This window comes from Brachyhypopomus gauderio, chromosome 14 (genome assembly GCF_052324685.1).
Source record: "Brachyhypopomus gauderio isolate BG-103 chromosome 14, BGAUD_0.2, whole genome shotgun sequence".
Lineage (NCBI taxonomy): Eukaryota > Metazoa > Chordata > Actinopteri > Gymnotiformes > Hypopomidae > Brachyhypopomus > Brachyhypopomus gauderio.
The window spans coordinates 11,165,506-11,191,842 of record NC_135224.1 but is presented as its reverse complement, the minus strand read 5'-3'; the positions used below and the strand labels follow the sequence as shown (position 1 = coordinate 11,191,842).

The 26,337-nt window shown below is 40.9% G+C and overlaps 4 protein-coding genes across 12 annotated transcripts in view; 2 read left to right on the top strand and 2 right to left on the bottom strand.

Moving 5' to 3' along the window:
* The first annotated feature begins 231 nt into the window (after positions 1-231).
* On the top strand, positions 232-2,742 carry rpl34 (ribosomal protein L34). The gene is made up of 4 exons (XM_076972489.1): positions 232-391; positions 559-658; positions 1,305-1,408; positions 2,619-2,742. The coding sequence occupies exons 1-4, from the start codon at positions 327-329 to the stop codon at positions 2,701-2,703; spliced, it is 354 nt and encodes a 117-aa protein (XP_076828604.1). The 5' UTR covers positions 232-326; the 3' UTR covers positions 2,704-2,742.
* Positions 2,743-3,947: 1,205 nt separating this feature from the next.
* Positions 3,948-6,403, top strand: ostc (oligosaccharyltransferase complex subunit). Its single transcript, XM_076973310.1, has 4 exons — positions 3,948-4,178; positions 4,711-4,804; positions 4,947-5,144; positions 5,972-6,403. Exons 1-4 carry the CDS (start codon positions 4,040-4,042, stop codon positions 5,988-5,990), a joined length of 450 nt encoding a protein of 149 aa, XP_076829425.1. The 5' UTR covers positions 3,948-4,039; the 3' UTR covers positions 5,991-6,403.
* Positions 6,404-7,645: 1,242 nt separating this feature from the next.
* Positions 7,646-15,292, bottom strand: etnppl (ethanolamine-phosphate phospho-lyase). Of its 2 annotated transcripts, none has more exons than XM_076973337.1 (13): positions 15,103-15,245; positions 14,684-14,788; positions 14,126-14,285; positions 13,093-13,167; positions 12,457-12,550; positions 11,616-11,732; positions 10,760-10,842; positions 10,104-10,329; positions 9,845-9,999; positions 9,337-9,426; positions 9,047-9,177; positions 8,889-8,959; positions 7,646-8,802 (listed from the first exon to the last, which is right to left on the bottom strand). In XM_076973337.1, exons 2-13 carry the CDS (start codon positions 14,760-14,762, stop codon positions 8,710-8,712), a joined length of 1,374 nt encoding a protein of 457 aa, XP_076829452.1. In that variant the 5' UTR covers positions 14,763-14,788; positions 15,103-15,245; the 3' UTR covers positions 7,646-8,709. The 2 variants fall into 2 exon arrangements, with proteins under 2 accessions (XP_076829452.1, XP_076829451.1); XM_076973336.1 differs by having other exon boundaries at positions 7,647-8,802; positions 14,684-14,802; positions 15,103-15,292.
* Positions 15,293-15,475: 183 nt separating this feature from the next.
* The window catches only part of col25a1 (collagen type XXV alpha 1 chain), a 134,555-nt gene continuing 123,693 nt past the window's right edge, over positions 15,476-26,337 (bottom strand). For 5 of the 8 annotated variants that reach the window (XM_076972407.1, XM_076972406.1, XM_076972409.1 and 2 more), the window contains 9 exons: positions 25,826-25,906; positions 25,449-25,484; positions 24,919-24,972; positions 24,130-24,183; positions 23,083-23,109; positions 22,831-22,884; positions 20,897-20,983; positions 19,102-19,140; positions 15,476-18,248 (listed from right to left, as the gene is read on the bottom strand). In XM_076972407.1, coding sequence (XP_076828522.1) covers positions 18,222-18,248; positions 19,102-19,140; positions 20,897-20,983; positions 22,831-22,884; positions 23,083-23,109; positions 24,130-24,183; positions 24,919-24,972; positions 25,449-25,484; positions 25,826-25,906 — 459 coding nt within the window. In that variant the 3' untranslated portion in view covers positions 15,476-18,221. Of the gene's footprint in view, positions 18,854-19,101; positions 19,141-20,460; positions 20,539-20,896; positions 20,984-22,830; positions 22,885-23,082; positions 23,110-24,129; positions 24,184-24,918; positions 24,973-25,448; positions 25,485-25,825; positions 25,907-26,337 lie in introns of all 8 variants that reach the window. The other 3 variants (XM_076972408.1, XM_076972413.1, XM_076972410.1) reach the window with 3 other exon arrangements.

Below are 26,337 nucleotides of genomic sequence, written 5' to 3'. Positions count from 1 at the left end.
GGCTTTACATATTAATATGTTCATATTTGTTGCTTGAGCCTTCGCTAATATTAGCTATGGTTGGCTAATGACTCGAGGTGTTTTTTGTAGAATGTGTGGATACTGTGCCTTCATCTCACTTGGTCCAGTATACGTTTGTTTGCTTTTGCTGAATCAAACAACGCTCTTTCAGAGAGAGTAAAGCTACCTTGTTCTGTAAATGGAACTAAGACTTGGTTACTCTACATACTTGTGCAGCTTACACTGAGCTTTATGAACCGAGTCCGGTTATTGTATCCGTCTGTGGCTGAACTACAGTGGATCTGTGCGTGTCGTTACAGGTCAAGATGGTCGCACGACTGACATACCGCCGTAGGTTGTCCTACAACACCACCTCAAACAAGACCAGACTGTGAGTGTCGGCTGTCACCTTATTTATCCACATAATGTTATTACCCCTATATGCAGAGTGCAACAACGTGATGTTCACCTCATTCTTTCTCCTGTTAACCATTTGTTTGTTTCTGAAGGAGAAAGCAATTGCATTTGTTTCAAACGTTCCTGTCTCTTCTCCATCAGATCCCGAACACCAGGTAACCGTATTGTGTATCTATACACAAAGAAGACTGGCAAGGCACCCAAGTCGGCATGTGGAATCTGCCCTGGTAGACTGCGTGGTGTAAGTAGTGCTTAACTACTTGTGCTATATATATATTACAATGCCAGCTGTAATGTTATTGAATCAAGCTTGGAAAAGGTAAAAAACCTAACACTTTAGTGTTGAGATGGCATTGGCCCATGACTTCAGAGTTGATTGTGCTGTAACTCATCTTAAACTAGTTTCATTCCTGACAGGTTGGTTCATTTGCTGATGAGCAGAGTTAGATGTGCAGCACATGTGCACTTGCAGACCAACGTGGGGGAACCGCTGATGTGGACTATATACTGTGTTGTGGAAGGTTCTGGAACTAAAAGGACCTGAACTATCATGTTTTTATTGGAGGTTCCTCATTCATTTCAAAATGCTGTAAATATAGTCACGTAGTTAGCGCTTAATTCAAATGGTTGTCGTTAGGAGAATATGACCAGACTGTTTGGTGGACTGCTGGAATTGGGAGCCTCCATGTTGGTTTCAAATGATTCTTCCTTTGCTTGCTGCCAGGAAGATGCTTTTTTCTCATCAGCGTTGAGGCATCTGGCCCTTCTAACTGCTTTTGAAATCAAGTTTGAAATGTGTACTTGAGTTGACATTTTGAGCATTGGTGTCAGATCAACATTTGGACCTGCCAGGCGTCCTCACTTTGTCGAATACTTGTTCCGAACAGATTCGTGCAGTGAGACCCCAGGTCCTGATGAGGATGTCTAAGACCAAGAAGCACGTGAGCAGAGCCTATGGGGGTTCCATGTGTGCTAAATGTGTCCGTGACAGGTAAGAGCCCTAAACAGTCATAATCAGTACTCCATCCATGCGTTGTTAGCTTGAGCAGTACAGGTGTGGGTTTGAATCGCTGTGGGGTATGTAGCTAGCGTTTGGTGTTTCCAAAGACTCTGTTCAATATGTCAGAGGGCCTTTGGCTTAACTGGCATGATCAGCTGTTGGTCAGACAGCTCTTAGTACAATCTGTTTACAAGTAATTGAATTTACTAGTTTCTCAAGATGCTCATACTCAGGAGTTTGGGGTGGGGAACAGGAACACCACTGTGTACTTCATAACTAAGCCATAGTCGGGACACTGCATCTGGACTGCTTTCTGGATGTTGAAGCGGCCTTGTGGGATGGACCAGTTAGACAAGCAAAAGATGCATGTTGTCCTGTTCAGTTCTGCAACTTAAGCTAATTACAACATATTAAAAATGAACACTGGAAACTTGCCTTTCGACCATTCAAGAGAACTCCAACTGCTCGAGAAAGTTGGCTATGTTAATCAGGCTTTACGTCTAGCAGATCAGTCCCGTCCTTTAAACATTGAGTACAGTCTATTTAATACAGCTGCTTGTAATTTTGCGTAGTAGTGTTTGGGCAAACTACTGTATCAATAGATTCAGTCATTTTAAATCGTGAAAAGGTCAGTACTCTTTTATTAAGAGTTTGTGCTCAATGAAAAGGTGCGCAACAATGAGAAGAAAGATGCACAGTGATGGAGAAGAGGGGACAGGTCTACATTTACATTTATGGCATTTAGCAAATGGCTGTGTGCGTGCGCTCTGGTGCCTCTTTTAACCTTAATGAGCTTAAATCAAGGCTAGTTAACACAGATCAAAATGATATAAGGAATCTCATCTTATTATTGCAATATCGCATCCAGCCACTCCTGCTGATTAGCTGTAGGAATTATGGGACACCCTGCTGCATTGCTCTTATAAAGCGATTAGCATATCTACATAAATGAATACCAGTAGAGCTCTGGTGAGTGTGTATGTCCCAAGTCACCTGCGGCTTGCATCCATAACCTTGATGCCTATTGCCATATGTAGTTGGAGGGGAAGGAGTTTTGACAGGAGTTTGCATGTTTTTTCTACATTCCTTATCAATTGTATAAGATTTTGTTGATATGAAGTTATGATGGTTACTGTATTCTAATTGCCTTACAGTGAAAGTGCACTTTTTGATGCTAATGGGCTTTCTCTTTCTCTCCCAGGATCAAACGTGCTTTCCTTATTGAGGAGCAGAAGATCGTTGTCAAAGTACTGAAGGCACAGGCACAGAGTCAGAAATCAAAGTAAATCAGTGTTTGTACTTGAAAATAAAAGTTTCAGAAACAAGCTTTCTGTCTTGGCTTGTTTTTTGAATAATGGAGTTGGAATGTGATGTCAGGGAAAATGTATTAGCAAAGTGTTCGAATTGTGAAAGTTGAACTAACCATACATGTTTTGTAAATGTACATATGTCTATTGTAATTGTACAATAACATTGTGCAATACAGCCACACTGATCATGTAAAAAGACCAGTTAAAAACCAAATGTAAATGTGTTTGTCTAAAGTAACAATTAACAAACCTATGGAGATGGTGTAAATTATTAGTGTGATTTCATTTGGAGATCTACAAAGACGACTGGCCTATGGCATCATGAATGTTTAGATAAGCAATTTGTATATAGCACTAAGTATAAATGGTGTCCTGCAAAGTGCTTTTTAAAAAGCAACTTGTCAGTGATTTGAAGAATATAAATTCGTACTTTCAAACGGATTGTGGTTTTGATAGAACTGTTATATTTGTGTATGCTATAAATGTACTACCTATAGCGTTGCTTTTCATATTAATACTCTTTCTGACCCGTATGAACCAAGTGCTTTAAATCAGGGGTGTCAAACTCATTATGGTCTGGGGGCCACATACAACTTAATTGGATCTCAAGGGGGCCAGACAAGTAAACTCATTCTTTATTCCAAAGTTACATGGAACTAACAATAAGTCCACTAAATATACTATGAACAACCTTTTACTTTTTAAGAAAAGTATGTGCAATTTCAACACTTTTACTCAGTTAAACATTTATTTAAGTGCATTATGCATAAAATCTGAGCACACTGGCATTTTCCACATCTGGGAAGCAATTCTGAACACATTAACTGACTCTACAAATTTGTCCCCTTCCTTGTTAATGCATAAACTGTATACATGTAAAAAAAAAAAAAAGACCCTCACATACATAACATTGAATGCATAAGAAATAATTTTACTCAACAAAACTCATCTGTTGTAAATCTGTTACTGACTTTTTTTGACAGACATTTGGGTGCCAGTGTAAACAGAAAAGGCGGGTAAGGCGATAAAACTAACTAAAACACGGCCCTCGCGGACAATATAGGAACTGCAGATTTTAAATAAAATGGAGTTTATTCTGGCGGGCCGTATGTTTGACACCCATGCTTAAAATTTTTAGCTAGTATGTTAATTCAGTAATCGCCCATTTAGTCGAGCGTGTCTTTTATTTTGTTGGCTACCAGCGTTTCCGTCGGGACTTCACAGCTGTTTCCGGTACACGTCGTCCTACGGCGCTCTGGTGACGTCTACAACGACCGGCTACTGGACGCGTTTCATGTTTGGAAATTAAATCATGGAAACAATAGTTGGTCTCCCGTTTGCAATATTAGAATGTCCCAACATTAAACTTAAAAGGCCATCATGGTTACACATGCCTTCTGCAATGACTGTGTATGCAGTCGTGATTGTATCGTATTTTCTCATCACTGGAGGTAAGTAATGGAACTAACTAGTTAGCTAAGCTACGTTAGCTACCCATCCATCTATCCGTGTCTGGTGGTGGTGAAACTAATCAGCACGCTTAGCTAACTAAATATTTTTTATAATCAGCAATTTCTATTAATGCACTTAGTTTAGTTGCTGTCTTGTGTCAGTATTTGACCAAGTTTTCCTTTTAGTCACGTTAGCAAGTCTAGCCAACCAGCTAGCTAGGTTAGCTGTGGCGTCTCAGTGGCCAGATGTACCGTAGCAGCTGCTTGTATTAGTAAGTTAACTATATCTGTCTAATGTATACTAAATTAGCCCTTATCTGACTGCTTTAGTTTTACATAATGCACTAGCAAGGTGATAGGATAACAGACTGAATTAATTACCCTAAAACCTAACAATCCATAAAAGCCCCCCCCCCCCCCCCCCCCATACATACACACACACACACACACACAACTATGCTCCAAGAACACTCTGATAAGTTGCCTTCTAACGTGTCACACTTAAATCATGCTAATCATGTCCCATTTTTAGGTATAATCTATGATGTTATTGTTGAACCACCCAGCGTCGGCTCAATGACTGACGAACACGGTCACCAGCGACCAGTGGCCTTTTTGGCATACAGGCAAGTTTTTATTTCCCTGGGCTGCAACTTTACCTTGAATGTCGTTTTTGTTCAACAACCAGTGTGGTAACCCTGCCTGACAGTGTCCTAAGATAGTAGATTGTTTTAATGTCCCCTGAAATGTGCGTCCTGTCCCTCTCAGGGTGAACGGGCAGTACATCATGGAAGGTCTTGCGTCAAGCTTCCTCTTCACGATGGGCGGCCTGGGCTTCATCATTCTGGACCGCTCCAACGCGCCCAACATTCCCAAGCTCAACCGCTTCCTGCTGCTCTTCATCGGCTTCGTCAGCGTGCTGCTGAGTTTCTTCATGGCCAGAGTCTTCATGAGGATGAAGCTGCCGTAAGTGCATTGGCTCCTCGGTCCGGTCATGTCATCCACACAATCCTTAAATAGTACATAGATGATACTGTTTATATTTTCTGTTTGTAGGACTCTGTGAATTAAGTCATTCGTTAAGCTGTACTCGATGTAATATTTCTTGAGACCAGACCACTGACAGACAACCACCTTTGTTTACACAGTCCTTTCTCCAAAGTCCCTCTGCACACATGTGTGCTTAGCTCCTAACTGTGCTGTATGGATGCTTAAAATAATCAACTGGCAGCCAGGTCTGTTGCCATGTAGAGACTTTTTCTCGTTGGATTGCATAATTTAGTGATGCTTTAGTGGAATTTATTTTTAATTTATTTATTTTATTTATTTATTTTTGTGATTTAGTAACCCAGAAACCAGAACACTGAAAATCAGAAATTAAGAATACACAGACACAATCACAATATTCTAAGAACTGCAACAGTGAATCAGCAATCAAATATCGTTGTTGTATCAAGTTGTGAGGGTATCTGTTCTCAGGATGTCATGGAAGTAATTTAAACTGCTGGATGTTAAAATTTCACTGGGGTGGTTTTAGTTTCACCAGTTTTCAGAGATCCTGATAACTATCAGAGAAAGTCTTGATGCCATGTCTGTATTTGCCCTTACTCGCAATTTTTTACTTGGTCCATCTTCGGATTATTTTTGGGTTAGTAAAACTCTCCTTTGAGCATCAGGAAGCCGCCATCTTTTTGAGTGATCTAAAGGTCCATCAGAATATTGTAATGGTGATGCATCCTTGGTGTATGTGTAATCTGCACGTTTTTTTAAATGATGGTTGTCTTGTTTTGCAGTGGTTATCTGATGGGTTAAAGCTCTCATGGATCTGCTGGTTGGCTGCAGATGAACAAGAATCCCATTCCAGTGCCAAGAATTAGTTTGATGGGCAGTCTTTTCTTTCCCTGGAGTGTGTGTGTGTGTGTGTGTGTGTGTGTGTGTGTGTGTGTGTGTGTGTGTGTGTTTTACCTTGTCCCAAAGGACTCCATGTTCCTGACTGGAGTTTAGGTTTATAGAATAAATCTAATATTGGAAATGATGAATATACATTGATAAGGGACGGCTTGTATTGTATTGGACTGCTACGTTGACTGATCAAAATGCATTTCGATATGGATTCTCTCCTTATGCACTTGTTTTGTAGAAAGCTAGTATAAGGCCTTAAATCTGGCAAGTGTCATGAGCTATGTTTTTCTATATTAAAATAAATCTTCTTTCCACAACATTGACACATGGATTTTCTGTTAAAGATTTTGAAATGAAATTACAATTTTTTATCAAGATTTTATCAGTGTTTTCACAGTCCATATTATGCATACATATCGTAATAAAAGATATGTGTGTTATGTTAGAATATATTAACATTAAATTAATCTTTGAATCTAATTTCAAGGCTTTATGCGTTGTGCAATTTATGGTATTGCAATATATTCACTGCATTTTTGCGGTCGTAATGTACGTACCTCAAACACTAGAGGGAGACATTTTACGCGATATGAGCCGATTTATTATTCATAGCACGTTATCCTTTCACGTGTAACATGTTGCCGCCAAATATAGATCGTGTGACCAAAAGCAGTGGCTACGAAAAAAACTATTGTTGGCTTCACGCCAAACGACGCGCTCGGTGGTTTGGTGTGAGGTGGTCAGGATATGACAGCTTTTCTCGTCTTGACATTCCGACAACAACCGTGTTTGATATTTTCATGGATTTTTAAGATTTATGTGGAGATTGTCAACAACCAATAGGTCTCCATCACCAACGTCGGTTTACAGGTTGGACAGAAAACGTCTTGACGGAAAAAGGAGACACTCGTTTGATTTCCGTTGCACACACTAGTAATTTGTTGCCACCTTTTTACCTTTATTCAGTTACTTTTGTAATTGTCGTGCATTAGCAGGCAGTATAGACACTGTATCCACCCCAGACCAGGCAGTACCGTGAGAGGGATAACAGATCAAGTGCCACTTTAAGGAGCTAGACATTTTTTCAAGGGGTGACCAAAGCTTTATCCGAGGGGTTCACGGGGTTTGTCGGCGGGGGGTGGCGGCGGTGGCGAGTGTAAAATGGACACAAATTAAATATAATGTCGCGATCGACCAGTGGTTAAAGTTACCATTTCCAGTGGGGTGGCACTAGGGGTGGCACAGGTTCTGTGTGGAAGGGGGGGAGGGGGGGGGGGGATTGCCCCCCCCCCCCTTTGGCTCCGCCACTGGCTGTAGTTCAAATTCAGCTTACATAATTTCGTAACTGTCCAAGTACATTCAAATAACGTGAGCGCAGCGGTTCTGAACGTGAGTGACCCAGCATGAGCGTTAAGTCACTAAAGTTCAAAAGATGGGACAAATATATTCATGAGCAGGCTCATAGGTCATGTAGGCTATTGAAGCCTTAATTAGTGTTTTCCATAGAACACTGAACTACGGGCTTTTAAAGGCAAGGCAAGTTTATTTTTATAGCACCTTTCATACACACTGGCAATTCAAAGGGTAATGGAAAAAAAGTAGTTTCAGAAGAAAAGAAAAAATGGGACAGTACTAACAAATTGTTATAATTGATATATTTATTACAAATGTATATTTTGTTTTTTAAACAAATTATTGTATTTTTAATTCAGCAACTTTATTTTTTTCCATGAAGTGAACAGTACATTCATTATCTTCTAGTGAAGGAATTTAGCAAACACTTTCACTTACTGAAATAAAGCTGTGTAGGCTGTTTCAGGGTCTTTTTTGTTCTATTATGTGTTATATAATTATTATATAATTATTATGTTCTATTATATAATTCACAAGCTATCTTTATTATATGAGGTCCTTATAATGCCGAATGATTGAACACTTCCTTGCTGTTAGTGTTTTTGAATAGCTTGCAAAGTGGGTATGTGGTACAGTGTCAGACAGTGAAGGAGAAATGTTTACCTAAATATGTTTCTAGGTCTGTCAAACACATCTGAGTGTAGGCCTTTCATAATGAATGAATCATTGATAATTAAGTTCTCCAAAATGCAGTCCTTTGCTGTTACCTGCTACAGATCAATGATTCATCTCTGTTTAAAAAAATCTGATATTTAAACGATGTTTAAAGTTTGTTTGTGCGAATTGCACTGATTTCTTGTGTTGTCTGACAATTTGTGAGACTTTCTCAAGGTGCAAAAATTATTTCATATATATACGTAGCTGGACTGCATCTACCATATAACTTGAGAACTCTTTTTGAGTGCATTTGTGAAGCAAAGGTGATACCCATTCTCTAAGAAACCATTACTGAAAACCCTGTTTTAAGACCCCATTTCCATCTGTTCAGTGTTGTTTGGCAATATAAAAGTAATTTGTTTTTGCAAGTCTCCCCAAAAACAGGAAAAATTCTCCTTATTTATGCTTAAGGGAAAACTTCACTTTACATGGCGTTTACATGTTTGGATTAACCTGACCATTAAAAATCCATTAAAACATGGAAATGGACACAAACTATTGGACCTTGATCTGTAGGTAGCTGGTGCAGTATATGCCATTTAAAGACGTAGAAGCCCCACTATGTTCTTTGTTTTTTGTTAGTCCTTGTGACATGATTGTTGCCACCGACACCATTGGACTGCAACCCATGCCCGGTTTCCTTTAAAGATTTCTGCAGGAAAACAAAGTGAGAAGAAAACAAAATGAATCCTATTTTCTATCAAGTAATTGCCCCCAAATCAGGAATCTTCACCTTACCTTTCTTTTGCTGGGCACACTTTCCAGATTTGGAGTATCAGGTGTACAGAGCCCCAAAGCAGTCTCAATGTCTTGAAATAGAAGCATATAGCAAATATTACCATCTAAACAGAGACCAAAGAGTTATCTCCTTCAAACTGTGTGGTGCTCTGCTTTACCTGTGAGAATAAGGTTGATTTTTTCAACTGCCAAATCAGCATCTTCTCTGGAGAAGCACATGGGGGGTTTGAACTTCAGTACATTGCGGTGTGGTCCATCTGCACTTAGTAATATTTTCTGTTCCTTCAGTCTGTTGGATTTGGGGGGGGGGGGGGAGCATTTGGTTATATTCTGAGTTTATCTTTTTGTAGTTTTTGCACATCTATAGTCAGGCACATGTACAGTGATCCATGTGCCTGAACACAATGAACACTAGTCAAACCGCCAGGTGAGTTTCAAGAGTTCTTACCTATAAATGACATCCTGGGCTTCAGCTGTTGCAGGGGTTCTTGTAAGTCGGTCTTTCACTAGGTCCACCCCAACAAAAAGACCACAGCCTCTGGAGGAAAAAAGGCATAGCCACAATTTTTCACTCAATTTGTTCTGTCCATCTGAGACACAGGGCTCAATGGAGCTGGATTGTAATGAGGCTCCACATGTGAACGGCCCATTATCCTGGTGTTCCACATAATCATTTGTCCAAATGACAGTGAACTGTCCCATTCGTCTCATTCTGTAGTCACTCCATTCTCATTCATAGACATTGAGCACTATTTGACTCTATTGGATTCTCATAAGATCATGATGTTTTTCATTTGTTAATATTTGCCTGTCTGTAAGTTAACGAACCAGGCAGTGCTATTTTCGCATTGCAATGTAAAGTTGTATGTTTACCAAATTGGAGCAATTAATTACTGACAAGTATGTTAAACATAAACTTTGAACTCCAGTTAGCAAATTTAAGAACATGCAAGCACCTGGTGTCTCCTATTAAGGGGTGTTTCTCCTTTAGCTTCTCCAGTAACTCAATAAGGTATTTTCCCACACGCAGGGCATTGCCTTGGAGATCCTCCTTCTCAATTACATCAAGCACAGCCATCCCAATAGCACATGATACAGGGTTTCCTCCAAACTGAAAGAGGAGAGATCAGGCATACACACTGAAGTCAGGTTGACAGCTTAAGGTCCCAAGATAAAGGACAATGGTAAACGCGTAGATATTTTTTCCACTCTCACCGTGTTAAAGTATTCCATTCCAGACGACATGAAGCTTTCAGCCACCTCTCTGGTAGTTACCACACATGACATCGGATGGCCATTTCCAATGGGTTTACCCATTGTTACAATATCGGGCACAAAATCTTCCCCTTGCAGCTGAAAAGCCCAGAAATGGCTGCCTACCCTTCCAAAACCGACTTGCACTTCATCAGCGATGAAGAGACCCCCCACATTTCTCACATGGCTGTGGAAAATAACGTTTCAGAACACACAAGTGCATGCTTGTAGAACAGGCACAGAACAGAGCACTGATGCCAGGTTTGGTCAAGACTCGTATAATCATGACAGAACAATACAACCAGTAGCAAGCTGAGCTTTTGTTATCAGTGTTAACTTTAACATGCTAACACGTGCAAGCACACTGTTTGCTCTTTGCTTTGAATTAAAGTTTTTGAAATAATAAAAAGCATTTGTGCTGCTCTGATCAGAACTGGGATATGCTGTTTACATGTAGATAGTTAGTCTTGATATGTTAACAAAGTGACATGACCCATGCTAACGGTGATACGTAGCATCGGACATCTGATGTAGTTTGTCAAACAAAACTGAGAAGGTTATCTTTCGCCTGTTAACCCCACCATAACTGGTGACAATATCACACTGATGATACATACTGTGCAACTTTCTGGAAGTAGCCCACCGGAGGAATAACTTGCCCTCCACAACTCTGCAGGGATTCGGCAATAAAAGCAGCGATCTACACAAGAGAGGACAGAGTGAGACACGTGAGGCAAGAAGTATCATTAGAATTCCGTCCACTCCAACATTGGCAATGGTCCTTTTAGGATGTTGAAGTGGCGTAAAAAGGCTGTAGAGTTCGTAAAGCAGAGGACAGAGCAGAGATGAACAGGGAAAGGAACAGACTGAAGTGGAGATCATCGTATACATTGGGCACATCTCTCAGGGTCCTAGAAACAAGGCTCAAATCGAATCCTCTTCATTCATTTGAATTATCTTATGATTCACCTTCAACTTGGTTCCACCATGAAAAGTGAAGATCTCAGTTCTGATATGTCTGCAGGAATTACACTTCATTTCCCTGCAAAAGAGGATTAAGAGCCATTTGATAAATCCAGAGATCTGCTGGTAAATCAGTGAGAGCTTTATCCTCACAGTGCTTCTGTGAAGAGGAGAAGCAGCATCGGGTTAACAAAAGAGGGAATGAGGAAAAAGAACAGAAGAGAGTGAAGCAAAATATAATTTTTCATGATGACCTGGAGATGCTACAGGAGACCACTGTTAGGAGAATGAGTTTCAGACTTGCAAAGCTATCGTTACCTGTTATCTGTACATTAAATCGTCTTTCAAGGTAGTAGATTTGCTATCAAATCTCTGAAGTTATATTTTAGAAATTGTTGCTTAATGCTCAGAAAACAGACAACGATCGTTGGCACAAATGGTTTGGCTATGACAATGTTACCAGCTATTGGGAATGTAGGAGTTATGATCCATGAGTCTCATTGACCATACCTTATGCCCTTTTGTATGCGCTTTCTCAATTATGTCTCTAACTTCATCTGCGTAGGCAGTGGCAGGGTCTGGGTGGTCGTCCCGGAATTTCCCTCTGTATATGTCTGGACTTGGAGCCTAAGGAGAACGCATAGATTCGTGGGTAAATTATCGTTTAGACAGTTGCTGGTTTTCTCCTAACATGAGTACCCTCATGTTACCCTCATGGTAAGTCCATCATAGTCAAGAAGAGCATGGGTATCCCATTTCCCCTGGGAATTGTATAGCCATGCAATATTTAGTAATGCCGTTCACAGTGGAGCAGGATGAGCCTGGGTCCAGTGTTCCAAGAAGCCCCATGCAACATTAGCTAATCCTCACGTCTACCTGTGGTTCAGCACCCCCGCAGAAGACAGCAACTCTTGCAATCAATATGCAACCCCTTTTCAAAGGGGTTTCAAAGAAACGATCTTAAAGCATAGCAGCAATACCTGACACATGGTTTTGAAGTCTGCCTCAATCAATAATTCACTGTACTAACGCATATGCTCATTTGGCTTGGTAAGGTGAAACCCCACACGGCAGCGGTAGATCACGCTGGCTACTGTAAAGTCGAACCACCATAGCAGCAGACTACTGTAGATACTCAGATACTGTACTGTAGATACTGTAGCTCCCTTCCATTCGGCTAATGGCTATCAACCCTGCTGATGGTTACTGTCATTTGAAACATTAATCATACACTCTAATGTGAACAGGAACGAGAGGAAGGAGCACTCGGGGGGAGAGTATAGGTCGGGCGTCAGCAGCCATACATGAGCGTGTGGGTTGGTGTTAGACGGGCTTTACTTTTAGAACTCACCACGTGCACGTGTTGGATCTGCTCCGTCTGGCCCAGCTGGTGAAACTTATAGGGGCTGATGTCAATGAGAGAGGACACGTGGCCGTGGTAGGCACTACAGCGAGAACACAATGCACACTGTCACCACACTGAATGGCCAATTTGTGAACATGCAAACAAACAGACTCCTTTGTGAGGCGTGTGACACATCAGGAACACTCTGACAATCTCAAACTTCTGTCATGCTATGTCGGCACCGGCAATCTGCTGTGTTGTAAAGGAGAATGACTAGCATAAAACAGGTTTTTATCTTATTCAAAAGTGAAACTCGCTGACAATTGCATAAGGACTCCTGGATAATGATTGCATTCTCAAGAAGACTAACATGTAGTCGTAACCTCGCTGCAAGGATTTGTTTTAATAGATAAGTACTGATTTATTTCATAACCTTTATTTCATGGTTTGTTCGTAATACCGAACATCAGTGTGTTTCTACAAATAAATAGCTCATGCAGTTCTTCTGCAGTCACCAGCAGACACAAGACACTGTGGAGTTAATGTGTAAGCCGATAGCCCAGTGCTTCTGCGAACCTGGTTACTCTTTAGGTGTATGTGTAGAGAGAAAACAGACAGAGACGGTCTGCGGTATTGACTTACTTATCCAGCGTGATGATGTCTTTGTGACCAGTGTGCTGCCAAGCCAATCTCAAAGCTAGGTCATTGGCTTCAGAGCTAAAGGTCAAAGGGCAAGAGTTTGATATAAATGCTGAGTCACCATGAAATAGATTGACATTGCTCAGCCACACCTCCTGAAGATCACTGTTTCTTTAACAGGAATTGTGCTCTTTCACACGACTTCCTTTTCACCGCCAACCTGCTTGAAGTGACAACAGGCAGACAGCTAAGCTTGTCCTTGCAACAGTCCAACTCGCCTGCTGTTGCATATGCTGTGTTTGCATTGCTTTCTAACCAGCTTATCTAAAAATGTAACATTACACTCAGCAGACCAGTGTGCTATTATCTGTACTGTCAGAATATAACTTAGCTCACTGAGTCCCGATGGTTAGGAGGAATGCCTGGAACGCGCACAGTGCTGTTAAGCAGGTGATGGTATTTTAACAATGCTAATTCTGCTTATATAGATCCTACTTTTTATCGTATCTAGTCAAATTCAGCTATGTGAATTCCACAGAAAATATATATACACATTTGCAGAATTAGGTGGCGTCCAGAATCAACATTAGGAGAATCTCCTCAGATCCAGAGCCACTGGAGGACTTGCATCAGAGACGGTGGTGGTCCGCGGTGCTGCCGTCCTTCCCATGCATACATCACCGGGGGTTAATCAGCTGGCACGAAGCCATGGACCATGGGCAGGGGCCGTGCAGGTGCTCAGCGATTGGCTGACAGCACCAGCATGCTCTCCCATTGCACCCTGCACCGTCAGGTCTTTTGATCTCACCGGGGAGCAGCTTGAGCAGGGTGCTGGGTCCATCAAGGTTCACAGGGTTCAACTCCCAGCACACATACCGGCATACTAATAAACTCATTCACGGCAACTCACCTATTTATCGGTATGACAACATGTGTACGTTCTCGGGGCTCAACCCCGCGACTGTGGCACTGTTAGCCCCTCACCTGCCCTACCAGGTGGACTACCTAACCGCATACGCCCTACGATCATGCCCACCCTGAGTTGACGAAGTAGCAGACCGAGAGCTTTTCAGGCAGAGTGGCTTGGAGGCGCTGTGCGTACTGCACGAGGCTGTCGTGGAGGAACCGAGAGTTGGTGTTGAGAAGCTCCATCTGCTTGGCTCCAGCACTAACCACGTCTGGGTGACAGTGGCCAACTAGTGGAGGAAAAATGAGGAGGTTACAGAAGCTGCACTCAATGGACGAACCAAACACATGAACAGTTTAGATTTACAATTTGAACATGGAATGCACACAATTTAATATTTTAACTTGTTATATTTTTGAGCATGTAAATATAACTGTTATGTTGTTATATTTTATACAGTTTTTAATGTGCCAGCACACAGTATACATGTAGACTTTTTGCGTTGTTCTCAGACCTGTCTAGTTTTGAGACAGGTTTGCTAGTAATAAGCAGTTGTAATGTGTAAAGGACTATAATTAATGCCTGGAGAACAAGGTCTGGCTTTTCTAAATGCTGATTTATAGCTTATTGCGTGAACCTATAAGGACAAACAAGCCAATCATTGCAGCCGTTTGCTTCAGCATTTACCGTGAGCAACGTTGTTGATGCAGTCCAGGTACTGTTCATCTTTCTCGTTGTACATGTACTGACCTCTAGCACGCATCATTTTTATGGGGTCATGGCTGAAGAAGACTTTGCAGGAGGGACTACACATTAATATATTGTATATTAGTTTATTAATATAAAAAAATCAATGTAATGATTGATTAAATTAATTACACATACAAAATCATCACATTTAGGTCATGAGAAAACCTTCTATGCTATTTTGATTATTTAGAATTGCTACCTAATTGCAAGAAATTTTTCCTGATACAATAAATTGGACTTTGTTTTATTAGCATGTTCACATCTCCAATTGCATGTTTATATGCAATAACAGGCTAATTGAAAGTTTCTTCAAAATGCTGGATTAAATATTGCTTACGCTAAAGCTGATTCCTTACCCAATATATTTCTTTCTCAGATCGATGGTTTTCTTCTTATCAAACACTTCCGTTGCCATTTCGGAGGTTCAGACTTTCCAGAAAGCTCAGCAGCCCGTAGTGTAAATGTTCACAGCGCGTGTGCTGTGACTCTAGCTGTGCCGTCGGTGTCCACTAACGACAGAGCGTGCGACAGAGTTGGTGACAGAGAGAACACGTGTGTGTGTGTGTGTGTGTGTGTGTGTGTGTGTGTGTGTGTTTGTGTCCTAGAAGTGAGGCTTTCACACTGCATTGCACTAATGTTATAATTACATGTATTACGCGTCTGCGCAAGTTTGATTTCGAAAGCAGATAAGGCATTCGGTTAAGCCGTAAAAAAAACAATAGCAAACAATTCAAGAAAACAACCGAATTTATTTGGCTCCAAAGGTATTAACACGTAAAACGTATTTTAAATGAAGTGCCTTGAGGCATTTATGGACACTCGTTAACAATGCGATGCATTTTCCAGTAAATTAGTAAATCAGTGATACAAAAAAAGCAAAATAAAATAGACCGAGCGCGAGAGAATGTTTACGAGTTAGGTCTGTCAACTATTCATATTCACCTCCCAATAAGGTGTGAAATGTGATCTTGGAATTGATTATGCTCATTCTGGTTTTATTACATGCCTGGATCAAAAAAATATATCACACAAAAATATATCACACGCCTAGACAGGCCGTAACATACACATCAACACAATACCATAAAACCGATCTCATTCAAATGTGTTGTTCAGCTTTTCTGCATGATTACAGGGGCCAGCAAAGATCCCAGCTGCTGTACGCAATGCACCAAACTTCATAAAATAAAAAACAAACTATGTACTGAGGAAAATATAAGACAAAACCTTAGGAAAATAAAAAACAAGGTTTGTGAAAAATGGAATTTCCAAAACACCAATTAACTAAACAACAGCAACAACAATAAAAATGAAACTGTTGATACAGCACCAATGTTGAAAGTATAGAAAATGTTTTATGCAAATGAATGTTGTATGCAAATGAGATTAAAATAATTCATTTGGCTCTCATCTACATGTAATGTAATGTACTAAGCCTCATTTTGACCAAACAGTATTGTTTCCTTAATTGTAAATTCATAAATGGAGACACTAAAGTATGGATCAGATTTCAGGAAATGTTTATGGATGGCTTGGTGGTTACAGCCATTTTAGCAAATAATTGAATGAAAACTTGCAAAACTTTGCAAAAATTGTAACTTTGAGCCTTTTTCATGTACCTCAAAAAACAGTAATCACCAGTGCCAATGTCAAAGTGATTAAAATATATCTCATAACTTATAATACATGTACAGTATGTAACTGACACTGATTTGCATTCGCATACTAAATATGGTTCACATATCAGTACATACAAGAGAAGTATAAATTGCACTTTTCATCAAATGAGCGAATATTTAACTGCACACGCATTGTCCACTATACATATATTAATCTACATTCAATGTAACAAGAATTATGGAGGAGGAGACTATATTACAAGTAGCCTATGAATATTCTATATGGTATGTGCTTACGTATCCATCCAGTTTAGACTTAAAATGTGAATGACCGTATGACCCACAGCTGTCTGGAACATTGCTGAGTGAAGTAAGCCTAAAACAAACCCTGTTGCGATATGCAGTAACATATTGAGGCTAATCAAAGCTCCACAAAGTACAGGAGTGGGCTAGAACAATACAACGTTTGTGTTAACTGGCATTTGTTAATTCATATTGCCTAACATTTCAGTGCAGAACTCCACCGTACATGTGCAGTACTGAAAAGTGAAAAACAAAAAAACAACAACCGTCAAAGCTACCTTACAAGGAATGCCTCTGTTTACAGCAATATGCTTAAGTATAAAATAAACCCTGCATTAATTAAAAGTATAAAAGCTAATGCAGATGGTTCAGTTAGCTCAAATACAAATTGTACATAAAAAAACACACTTTAACAACCAAAGCTGCCTCATGGTTGCTTGAGAAGATGAAATGCCCACCAGAGCCGCCGTAAAACTGTTTCAGCACATGCTCTTAAGGGTTCCTCGCTCAGTGCAGGTTGAGATGAAGCTGTCTGGTTCGCAGATGGCTAATGGCAAATGACCACAGGTCACGCAGTCTTGCAAATGCCTCTGGAATGTCATGGTGCACTTCGTTATCCGTAACTTATCTGGCAGATGATGCTAGCTTATAGATTAAAAGATGCGTATGCTGGAACTTCTGTGTTGAACTGGAAATATTCTCATGAGCCAACATTGCTCACAATGTAAAATGTTTTGGAGCAAATAATAATGGTAATAATAAAAGCACTTTTGTAAATGTCATTTGGAGTGATGGATTTATAACTGCTCGGTTCGGCAAAAAAATCTACATTCCTTGAGAAACAACCCTGTATGAAAGGCTCTTTCATATATACGTTGAAATACAGTAACGTCTGTTCAGATGAAACCATAAAAGAGCAAATGGCACTTAAAATCAAAGAAACGCATCCATTTCAGTGCCCCCATCTGCTTACAATTAATGAACAGCACTTGTTTATCAGCTGCAATACACATCAGAACTCACCACTCTATATAAATGCATAATTTCCACAAATGAAAATGTTTACATTGAGGGAATGAATAACAAAAGGCTTGAGGCACTAAAGGCTATGATTAAAAGAAACCAAACAAATCAAATCAACAACTGAAAGTAAAGTCTTAATATAAATGCGATCCTGCTCTCAGTAGATCACATCATGTGCCCTCCTGGTACGGCATGTACTGCGGGGTGTACTGGGATGACAATCTCGATCGTTTGAAACGGTGAGAGGGCTCTCTTTACACCTGCACACAGCCCCTCCGAGGAACTTTGAGGTCCAAGCAATCTCTCCTGGGGCGGAGATCCTGGGCTTCGTTCCTCACCTGGGATGGGCTGAAGACCCGCCCTTCTGCTCCCTCCATGGTTTCGGTCAGTCTGGGCTGTCGCTCGGAGAAAGCGGCGGGACTCATGGAGTCACGCAGGTGAGATACAGAGGCACTGCAGGCCCAGGTGTGGGCGTGACCTCTTTACAATAAAGAAAAGCAACAATAGCTCTCTACCTCCAGATACGTCACTCAGGCCACCAGCCACGGCGTGACTCCCTTCAGAAGATGACAAAATGCAGAGTGAAACTCGGGACCGCACACTTGTTATTGTACAATGTGAGGAGGGCCAACAGCCAGTTAGTGTTTTGCAGAAGCCATACCATTTTGATCACAACACAACGTGATACATATATACATTCATGCTTATTTGTGGGCTGCGGAGAGACAGTCTTTAGTCTTTCAAGCTGGTAGTATGGCGTGATGAGACGATGAGTTTTCAGATGAGCACAAGCATATGGCTAAGCCTCCCGTGTTGAGTCCTGATCTGTCCATCGCACTCTGTTCCTCGTCCAACGTCTGTTTTGCGTCCTCTCACTCAGAGGAGCATGCAAAGTTCAGGGACAGTCATCCCTTGTTTGCACAAATCTCGGCACAGGTCTCCTGGCTGTGTGTGTGTATGTACATATACGCGCAGAACGAGACACACTGCCAGGACAGTCCAGCACGAGCTTTGTGATGTTGCGCTTTTTCCTTCAATGTTCGCACACTTTTATTTTGATATATTTTTCATTTTCATATTCTTTCTCCACAATAAAAAAAACTATAAATACAAAACCAAAGCATTATTTACAAATTCCATGCGATTTTAGTTTGAATGATCACTGTAAGAGAAGCACAAAAAGGTACATTGTAATATGGTGGATTCAAAACCAGATGATGGCTGACAGCTTTACACACCATAAAGCGCCACACAGTGTTATATGGATGTACACTGAGAAAACGAACCCCATGCAGTTTCACTCAGCCAAGGCATGATATCCAGTTATACACTATTGTGTTTAAATATAGCTATACGCTAATGTGTTTAAAAATTGTTTCAACACAGACATGAATAATCGCTGATGCTTACCTTTTGCCAGCAGCCAGGCATGGGTAATCCATCTGGGCCCTGTAGTGGAGAACATCGAAACAAGCCAAGTTAGCGCCTCTTTGACTGCACTGTTTCTTTAATTATCACATTTATGTGTGTTGGTGTTTTCAGATGAAGAACTTTACTTATATTTACTTTACTTTTGAACTTTACTTATTATATTAAAGTCCACAAAATGCTGACTCTTTTAGTATTATGAATATCTTTTACATTGGGAATGTGATAATGGTTTCAGTCAATGGTACATGCAACGACACTGAAAACACAGGATGTAATGTTTACAAATAAAACACAGAATAGTTTCATTAATTATTTCTGTCAAGCCAATAATTTAAATGGCATTTGTAACGTATGTATGAGTTATTTATATATGATTTTAAAATATGTAAATTCATGCAAATTAATAAAACTCTCCAGCAACTAACACCATACATAATTCACACCCTTTGCCATGCAGGTTTTAAAAATCCTCAAAAGAGGCACAATGAACATTTGGCTTCAAAGTTAAGAGTAAAATTTAGTTGAAAAGGAAAAGGGAAATTTCCACTCAAATGAAATTAATTCAAGAATTTAATAACAATCTATCACATACTGTTAAAGCACCTTAAGATTCCAGTAAAAAAATGTTTAAGTATAAAGTGAGACAGCTTTAATTACACCAAGCAAGGGAACAATGAAAAAAGACTCAGGACTGCTTAAAACTGGCAACTGAGGGGCCAGGGACCAAATACTCTTGGTTCAGTTGTCAAGTGCCCAATTGGAACAGGAAGAGAGGAACAGGTTAAAGAACTGGAGGTGCAACTCGTGTTATGACTGCCAAGAGGGGGAAAGCGCTGCAAGGATCATCACATCTAGCTTCATAGCATGATGTCGCAAGTTAGTGAACTTCGGTTATATACTTCACAATGGACAAGCAAACAGGTTTGAATTCCAAAGAAATTTTCTTGAGTTTCTTAAGACACAAAGGGTTGGGTTAGAATGCACTGACAAGCAAAGCATTGTTTTTTTTTTTACTGTATTAACTTTTTTTGCCGTCTGTCGCCCGTCTGCGTATTCTGTTATAGGGAGAGCATGAGGGTCTCTGATACTGTAAGCTTTGGTGCTACTGTGGTATTAAATGACATGGTAAGCATCTGGTTATCATGCGTGTGCAGTATCAGGTGTGTGGGTAATGGGAGCAGCTCTTCATGAGCCATGCAGCGATGTGGAGGTGTTAGGATGGCAGGCTGGCACTGGGCCACAGCTGCACCTGGGAGCCGCCGTGTGGTGTGGGTGGGTGGGTGGGCACGGAACATGGCAGCATGCAGAGGAGAGGATAGGAAAAGAGGAATACTGTACCAACTGGCACGGGGCATCCAGCCCATCCAGACCAGGCTGGCCTGGCTCGCCCTTTTCACCCTTAAAGCCCCGGAAACCCTGTGTCATAGAGATGGAACTGGGAGTGTTACTGGGATAGAGGCTGCAGGCGCCCTTCCGGCCTCTCGCTGCGAGGGCACGGCCTAGGGCAGAGAGGAGTGGCCTGCTGGTACCTGGCAACCCCTTCCCCTCGCTGTCCAACTATACTTCTGATGCGTAATGAGCAACATAACAATATGTGCTTCATAATATGAAGGGCAGGACGCCTGTAGGGGTTTAATGTGTTTAGGTCTCCACGAGTGAATTGTCTAGGGGGATTTGGGTTGCCAGATTGTCCAAAGGGGCACTCCTCCCTGAGGGATCCACCATCGACTGCCATACGTCACGGGAAGGTTTCCAGCCCTCAGCTGGCACATACCAATGGGCAGGGGGCATCTAATCCAGGGGCACCCTGTTCTCCTTTCTCCCCCTTAGGCCCTTTTTTGCCCTTCTTTCCCTTCTCCCCCTGTGGACACAATGGCGTGATCAGCTGAAGCAATTTTCTCATCAGATGAAAGGCGCACATTTTCGAGACCACAGACAATTTATTTATGAATGTGGTCTGCTCTAGGTCCTACTTGCCTGTAAGGCCAAGAGTTTCACAGAAGAGAAAAAATAATAATCAAACAGAATCAAATTGAAGAAGTCACTGGAAAACATTTAACAACGTTTTAGCAAATCCTGTGAAAGGAAGCCATACACAATCACTCTGCATCGATTATCTCAATTGTGAACGGTCATTAGGACAGTGGGGAAGATTAATGGGAAGGCTATAAACCAGTGAAGGAAGTGATACACGTAGTTAGATAGGGACAGATATCAGAAGGGAGGAACCAGGGTGACTATAGGTCTGTAATGGGTGAAGGGAGAAGGAAGGACAAGAGTCTCTGAGGGCACAAAGGAAGAGAAAGCCAGGAAAACACCCCAGGGTCCTAAAGACCTCTGTCCACTCAAACTACCTCTAACACTGCACACCAAAAACTGTATCCCCTTCTCAAAGTCCTACACAATTATATTTTCATTTCATCCCATACAATAAAATATAACATAAAGGTGCAATCAAAGTGAATATGGACCAATAAGTACTAAGAGAGTAACTATACTTTACTCATATCTATTCTACTTGGTATGGCCCACATTATATATCTAGATGGAAAAAATATGAATATGGAGATGTATCGAAATGTATGTGTATGTAATTTATAGGGGACATGATGTCATAGTTTATTGTGTGTAATTGTTTCTGAGGGATACAGTTTTCTTAAAATGATGGGTAGACAACATACTCTATGATTACACACAACTAGCACTAGTAAAAATGGCCTTTTCTACACATTATGTCATGGAATCTCATTTGCATGCAATGTAATTAAAAATGTAATAAATGAACTGAATAAAAAACATTTTTGTCACAAAATTTTGTAATCACAATAATTCAGATGGTTATGAAAGCATATTAGGAAATGTAAAATAAACGATCATTAACACAATAATGCTTTTTTTCTGGCAGCTCTAAGAAGCATATTCAGTTTAATAGTATTTTCATTTAGAATCTCTAGAACTGGTTCAACAGTTGTAAACAAGATCTTTGTGCATTACCAGATGCCAAGAATAAAACATGCAGTTTTAAAAAAATGATTAATTGAATTAGAGAATATGGTTTCAGATTGCCACGTGAAGTCAAAATTCGTATGCCCTATTTGATGTCCATTATGTGGGGGGGTGGGGTGGTATATTCCATGACATTCAAAAATGTGTAGAGTTGCCCAGGGTCTGATAGGAGTTTAGAGAACGTGGGTTATTGGTCATTCAGAAATGAAACAAAGAGCATGCATGAGAAGAGAAACGACAGCTAAAGCTGATGTTCTAGCATCAAGCACCTGCTGTCAATGGACGACGTTTGTGATACTGGTGTAGGAATACGCTTTTCAAGTTGGATTGATTATGGTGTGATTGACTGGTGTGGGCACAAATACAACACCGACTGATTGACATTGAGTTATTAAGTGTACGTAGATGAGCATCTGAATGCGGATGTTGGACAAAGTCATGGCTTTGTCATAAAGAAATGCATTAGATTTGGAGCAATGCATGTGTGAAGAACACAAATAAAATAAATAAATAAATGAATGTATTGCAAATGCTGTTTACAATGTACAAATCATAATGAGAATGTGTGCTGAATTAATGTACATTTGGTTAATATAGAGTCCCATCCCTAAGATAAGCTTTCATGGTCCATTGACACCAGATTGTCCAATGAGGAGGTTGGCAGAAGCGTTTCCTGAGTATATATATCTATACCACGGTCACCTTTTCTCCTCTTTCCCCCACGACGCCCTTCTCTCCCTTTAAGCCTGGTAACCCCTGAAAAATACAACTTCAGATAATTATACATGCCGGGAGGCCTATCTACTGAGGGCTGCAAAACGTGAATGACAAACTCACTTTGCATGGTTTCTGCCTCGGTTTTTGCTCTTCTACAAAACCCGAGGCACAAACACATGGAACAGTGCAAAGCTTCTCATGAGCAAAATGGACTTGCTGATGTTTGATTTAACTCACGTCCAGGCCAGGTGTCCCAGCAGCGCCCTGTCAGAGAAGAAATTTGAAAAAAAATTAAAAACAAACAAGAAACCTTTTAAATCCACAAACATTTTTCACTGAGTCCTTACATTTTTTAGGAACACCTGTCTAATGGCATGTTGTGCCCCCATCAGCATTGTAAACACAATGACACACCCAGGAATGGACTCTACAAAAAGGTTGTTGTGCAGGAATTTTGCAATACACTGAAACGCTTGCCTCAAACAGCCATTACAGAGATAAACCTGGTAGGCTATTAAGATCTAAGTAATATGCGGGCCACTGGAACCAAGGACTTCTTGAAATGTTTTTGGAATCCAATAAGGGTTGCTATGAAGGAATAACATTGGTCAGCAGTGAAGTTCAGATGCTGCATACAGTTCTTCCTTGTGCATCAGAGGCTTTAATGTGTGTCAGAATCTTTCCACACTATTGCTGGCACCACCAGCCTATAACATTGACAATGTATTCTACAGGCTCATGTTTTCACACTGAATTCTCCCATCAGCACCATGCAGAAAAAAACAAAAAGCAAACAAACAAAAAGCCTGAATTTGCCCATCCTGAAACAGTTGGTTTTGGTAGTCTTGTGCCCCTTTCCTGTTGTTTGCTAAAAACATTGGTACCTGACATAGTCCTCAGCTGTAATTCATTCAAGACAAGGTCCAAAACGTGATTTGTTCTGGGATGACATTTTGTAGCTTCTCACACCTTTGTAAGCAAACCCTCCAAAACAATATGCAGGATAAGCCCAGCATTGTGGGATTACAAACATTTGAGAGACGCTCAAACCAACATGTCCGGCACCAACCATAAAGTTCAAAGTCATTATGCCAAAGCTCAACCGACCAATGGTTAGCATGATTTATCCCACACTACAGTCGTGTAACATACAACATCTTGTGTAGGCCTACAAATTGGATGGAGCTGGGGGGATATATCAAATGAACTAGCAGCTCATTCAACGTAGCCCTCTATTTGACCACTTGAGGGAATGATCTCCTCAAATTAAATGGATGTACTTACAGGTAATCCATACGGTCCTCTTGGCCCAGGGTCTCCTGAAGCACCTTTCTCACCCTATGAAAGATACATTTGAAACAAAATGTACTGGCCTAGCTAGCAGGCATTTTCTCACATTGACTGATTGATGGGGCTTTTATGATGCAAAGATCACAGTTAAGTCCTTAAGCTCTTTTGTTGAAGGGACCTTGTACATAGCCAGCTAGGTATGTTAGGTAGAAGGACACAAAAGGCCTAAACTCAAGACATCAATAAAGACAGCATTTTTTTACAGTAATCACATGGTAGTTAAATATCTACCTATATAGATCAAATCCAACAATGATTATCTTATCTAAAGTTAGCTAGCTGAGATTAGAGTTTGGAGAAAGGAAATTATTGTCTAGTTATCAAAGAACGATTATTTTGTCTGTTAAGGAGATAACTTTCTAGCTAAGTTAGGTTTGAAAATCAATCACATTTTATCATGCCATCTTTTTCTCTGGTACTGAAATCTGTACTGGAATGCGCATAGATTCTTAAGAAGAGACATTTGAGTCATACAGTTGACACTTGCTTGAAATATTGCATGAGATATATAGGCTATACTTGCTTTGAAGTGGATGGTGATTCATCAAAACTAGGTTTGCCTTGTTTGTATTGGGGTGTATTGCTCTTTTCTATTTGCATTTGATAAATGAATCAGAATGACACTACGACACGCTCAGAATGACACTAGTGCGCTTCACTTCCACTTTATAGTCAAACATGCTGTTGGTGTAGCCACAACTCGCCTCCCCATTTTGAACTTACTCTGTCTCCTTTTGGACCAGCAGGGCCAGAAGCACCAATCGGGCCATCCATACCCTACACACAGAAGATCATTAATAATTGTGGGCAAGGATGGTACCATGGATCTGGGCAGTCCACTGGCTAGAAAGTAAGGAGGGTTTAACTTCCAAACGCCACAATTGGTTTAAAACTCGAAAGCACAACTGGATAATTTTGCCTTTTCAGAGGGGCTTGGCATTTCTCATGCATGCATCAAGTACAAAGGAACAAGGTGATTACGAATGACGTGTTAATAGATGAGTGGGTGTTAATTCTGTGTTAATTTCACACTCATCAGCAGACAGAGAGGGATCTGGAGTGGCCTGTAGGCCTTTCATTGAAAGGAAAATTTTTGAATAAACACGAGTGTTGAAAAACTTGTATCTGAATGACAGTGATGATTGTCCCCCAACAAAACGCAGCATGACTCAACTCATTTTGTGGCCCAGATTGCCTGTCTTAAATATACTGCTGGTTTGGGGGGGGGTGATACCTGGTCACGTGAGACTCACCCTCAATCCCGGCTTGCCGTCCAAGCCAGACGCTCCCTGTGCGTTTATGGAAGTATGAGTGACATGAAGAGCGGTATTAGTACATGATGAACACAGCAAGACGGACAAAAAAAAATTGTCAACTGGGTTGTTAACAGAGAGTCAGAAAACCAATAAACAGGCAGCATGGCAGCATGGGATGTCGGGGGGAGGGGCGGAGGGGAGGGGGTGGCAGGCAGGGCTGATGGCAAGAGAAAAGACAGATGGACAAAAGGAAGGATGACATGAGGGAATGGGAAATGGAGGAGAGGAACTAGGAATTGTGGGGTTGGAAGAATGCAGGGGGCAGACTGGAGCGCTGGTGTCCCAGACGCACGGCTGTCTTGCGGGCTACTTACAGGGAGGCCCAGGGGTCCTCGATCGCCCTTGTGGCCTGGTTCCCCTCTCACTCCCTTCAAGCCATGCAGACCCGGTTCCCCCTACATGCAGAGGAGCAGCAGGGCTCGGTTCAGGGGGGAAATGTTACGCTCACTGCATGTTAACAACCTGCTGGAGGTCTCATGCACTACAATGTCCTCATTAAAGATAAATAAAAAATATGTAAATTTTTCTTCACTATATTTTCTTTTCTTTTACATGGTGAGTTTTATGGTCCTTTGTACATGGGGATTATTTTAATATATTCACAGAATACTTTTAGTATAAATAGTACATTGCCAATTAGTGTATTAACTAACTTAGTATTGTGTATTAGCTTCCAATTACATGTCCCCATGCCTTAGAGGATCTGTGCTTTAGGGGTTGATCACAAAGATCATACATGAAAGTCTAGCCACAAGACTCAAATACAAAGGACAAGCTACTTAGATGCTACATTTCCAGAAACTATGCATCATTACCTACAACATCC

Coding starts and splice junctions, on each gene's coding strand:
- rpl34 (XM_076972489.1), top strand. CDS start 327: ATGGTCGCACGACTGACATACCGCCGTAGGTTGTCCTACAACACCACC. Junction 392..558: donor ACCTCAAACAAGACCAGACT/GTGAGTGTCGGC, acceptor CTTCTCCATCAG/ATCCCGAACACCAGGTAACC. Junction 1,409..2,618: donor GCTAAATGTGTCCGTGACAG/GTAAGAGCCCTA, acceptor TTTCTCTCCCAG/GATCAAACGTGCTTTCCTTA.
- ostc (XM_076973310.1), top strand. CDS start 4,040: ATGGAAACAATAGTTGGTCTCCCGTTTGCAATATTAGAATGTCCCAAC. Junction 4,179..4,710: donor GTATTTTCTCATCACTGGAG/GTAAGTAATGGA, acceptor TCCCATTTTTAG/GTATAATCTATGATGTTATT. Junction 4,805..4,946: donor GTGGCCTTTTTGGCATACAG/GCAAGTTTTTAT, acceptor TGTCCCTCTCAG/GGTGAACGGGCAGTACATCA.
- etnppl (XM_076973336.1), bottom strand. CDS start 15,161: ATGGCAACGGAAGTGTTTGATAAGAAGAAAACCATCGATCTGAGAAAG. Junction 14,803..15,102: donor CTGAGAAAGAAATATATTGG/GTAAGGAATCAG, acceptor ATTAATGTGTAG/TCCCTCCTGCAAAGTCTTCT. Junction 12,551..13,092: donor GACATCATCACGCTGGATAA/GTAAGTCAATAC, acceptor TTCTCGCTGTAG/TGCCTACCACGGCCACGTGT.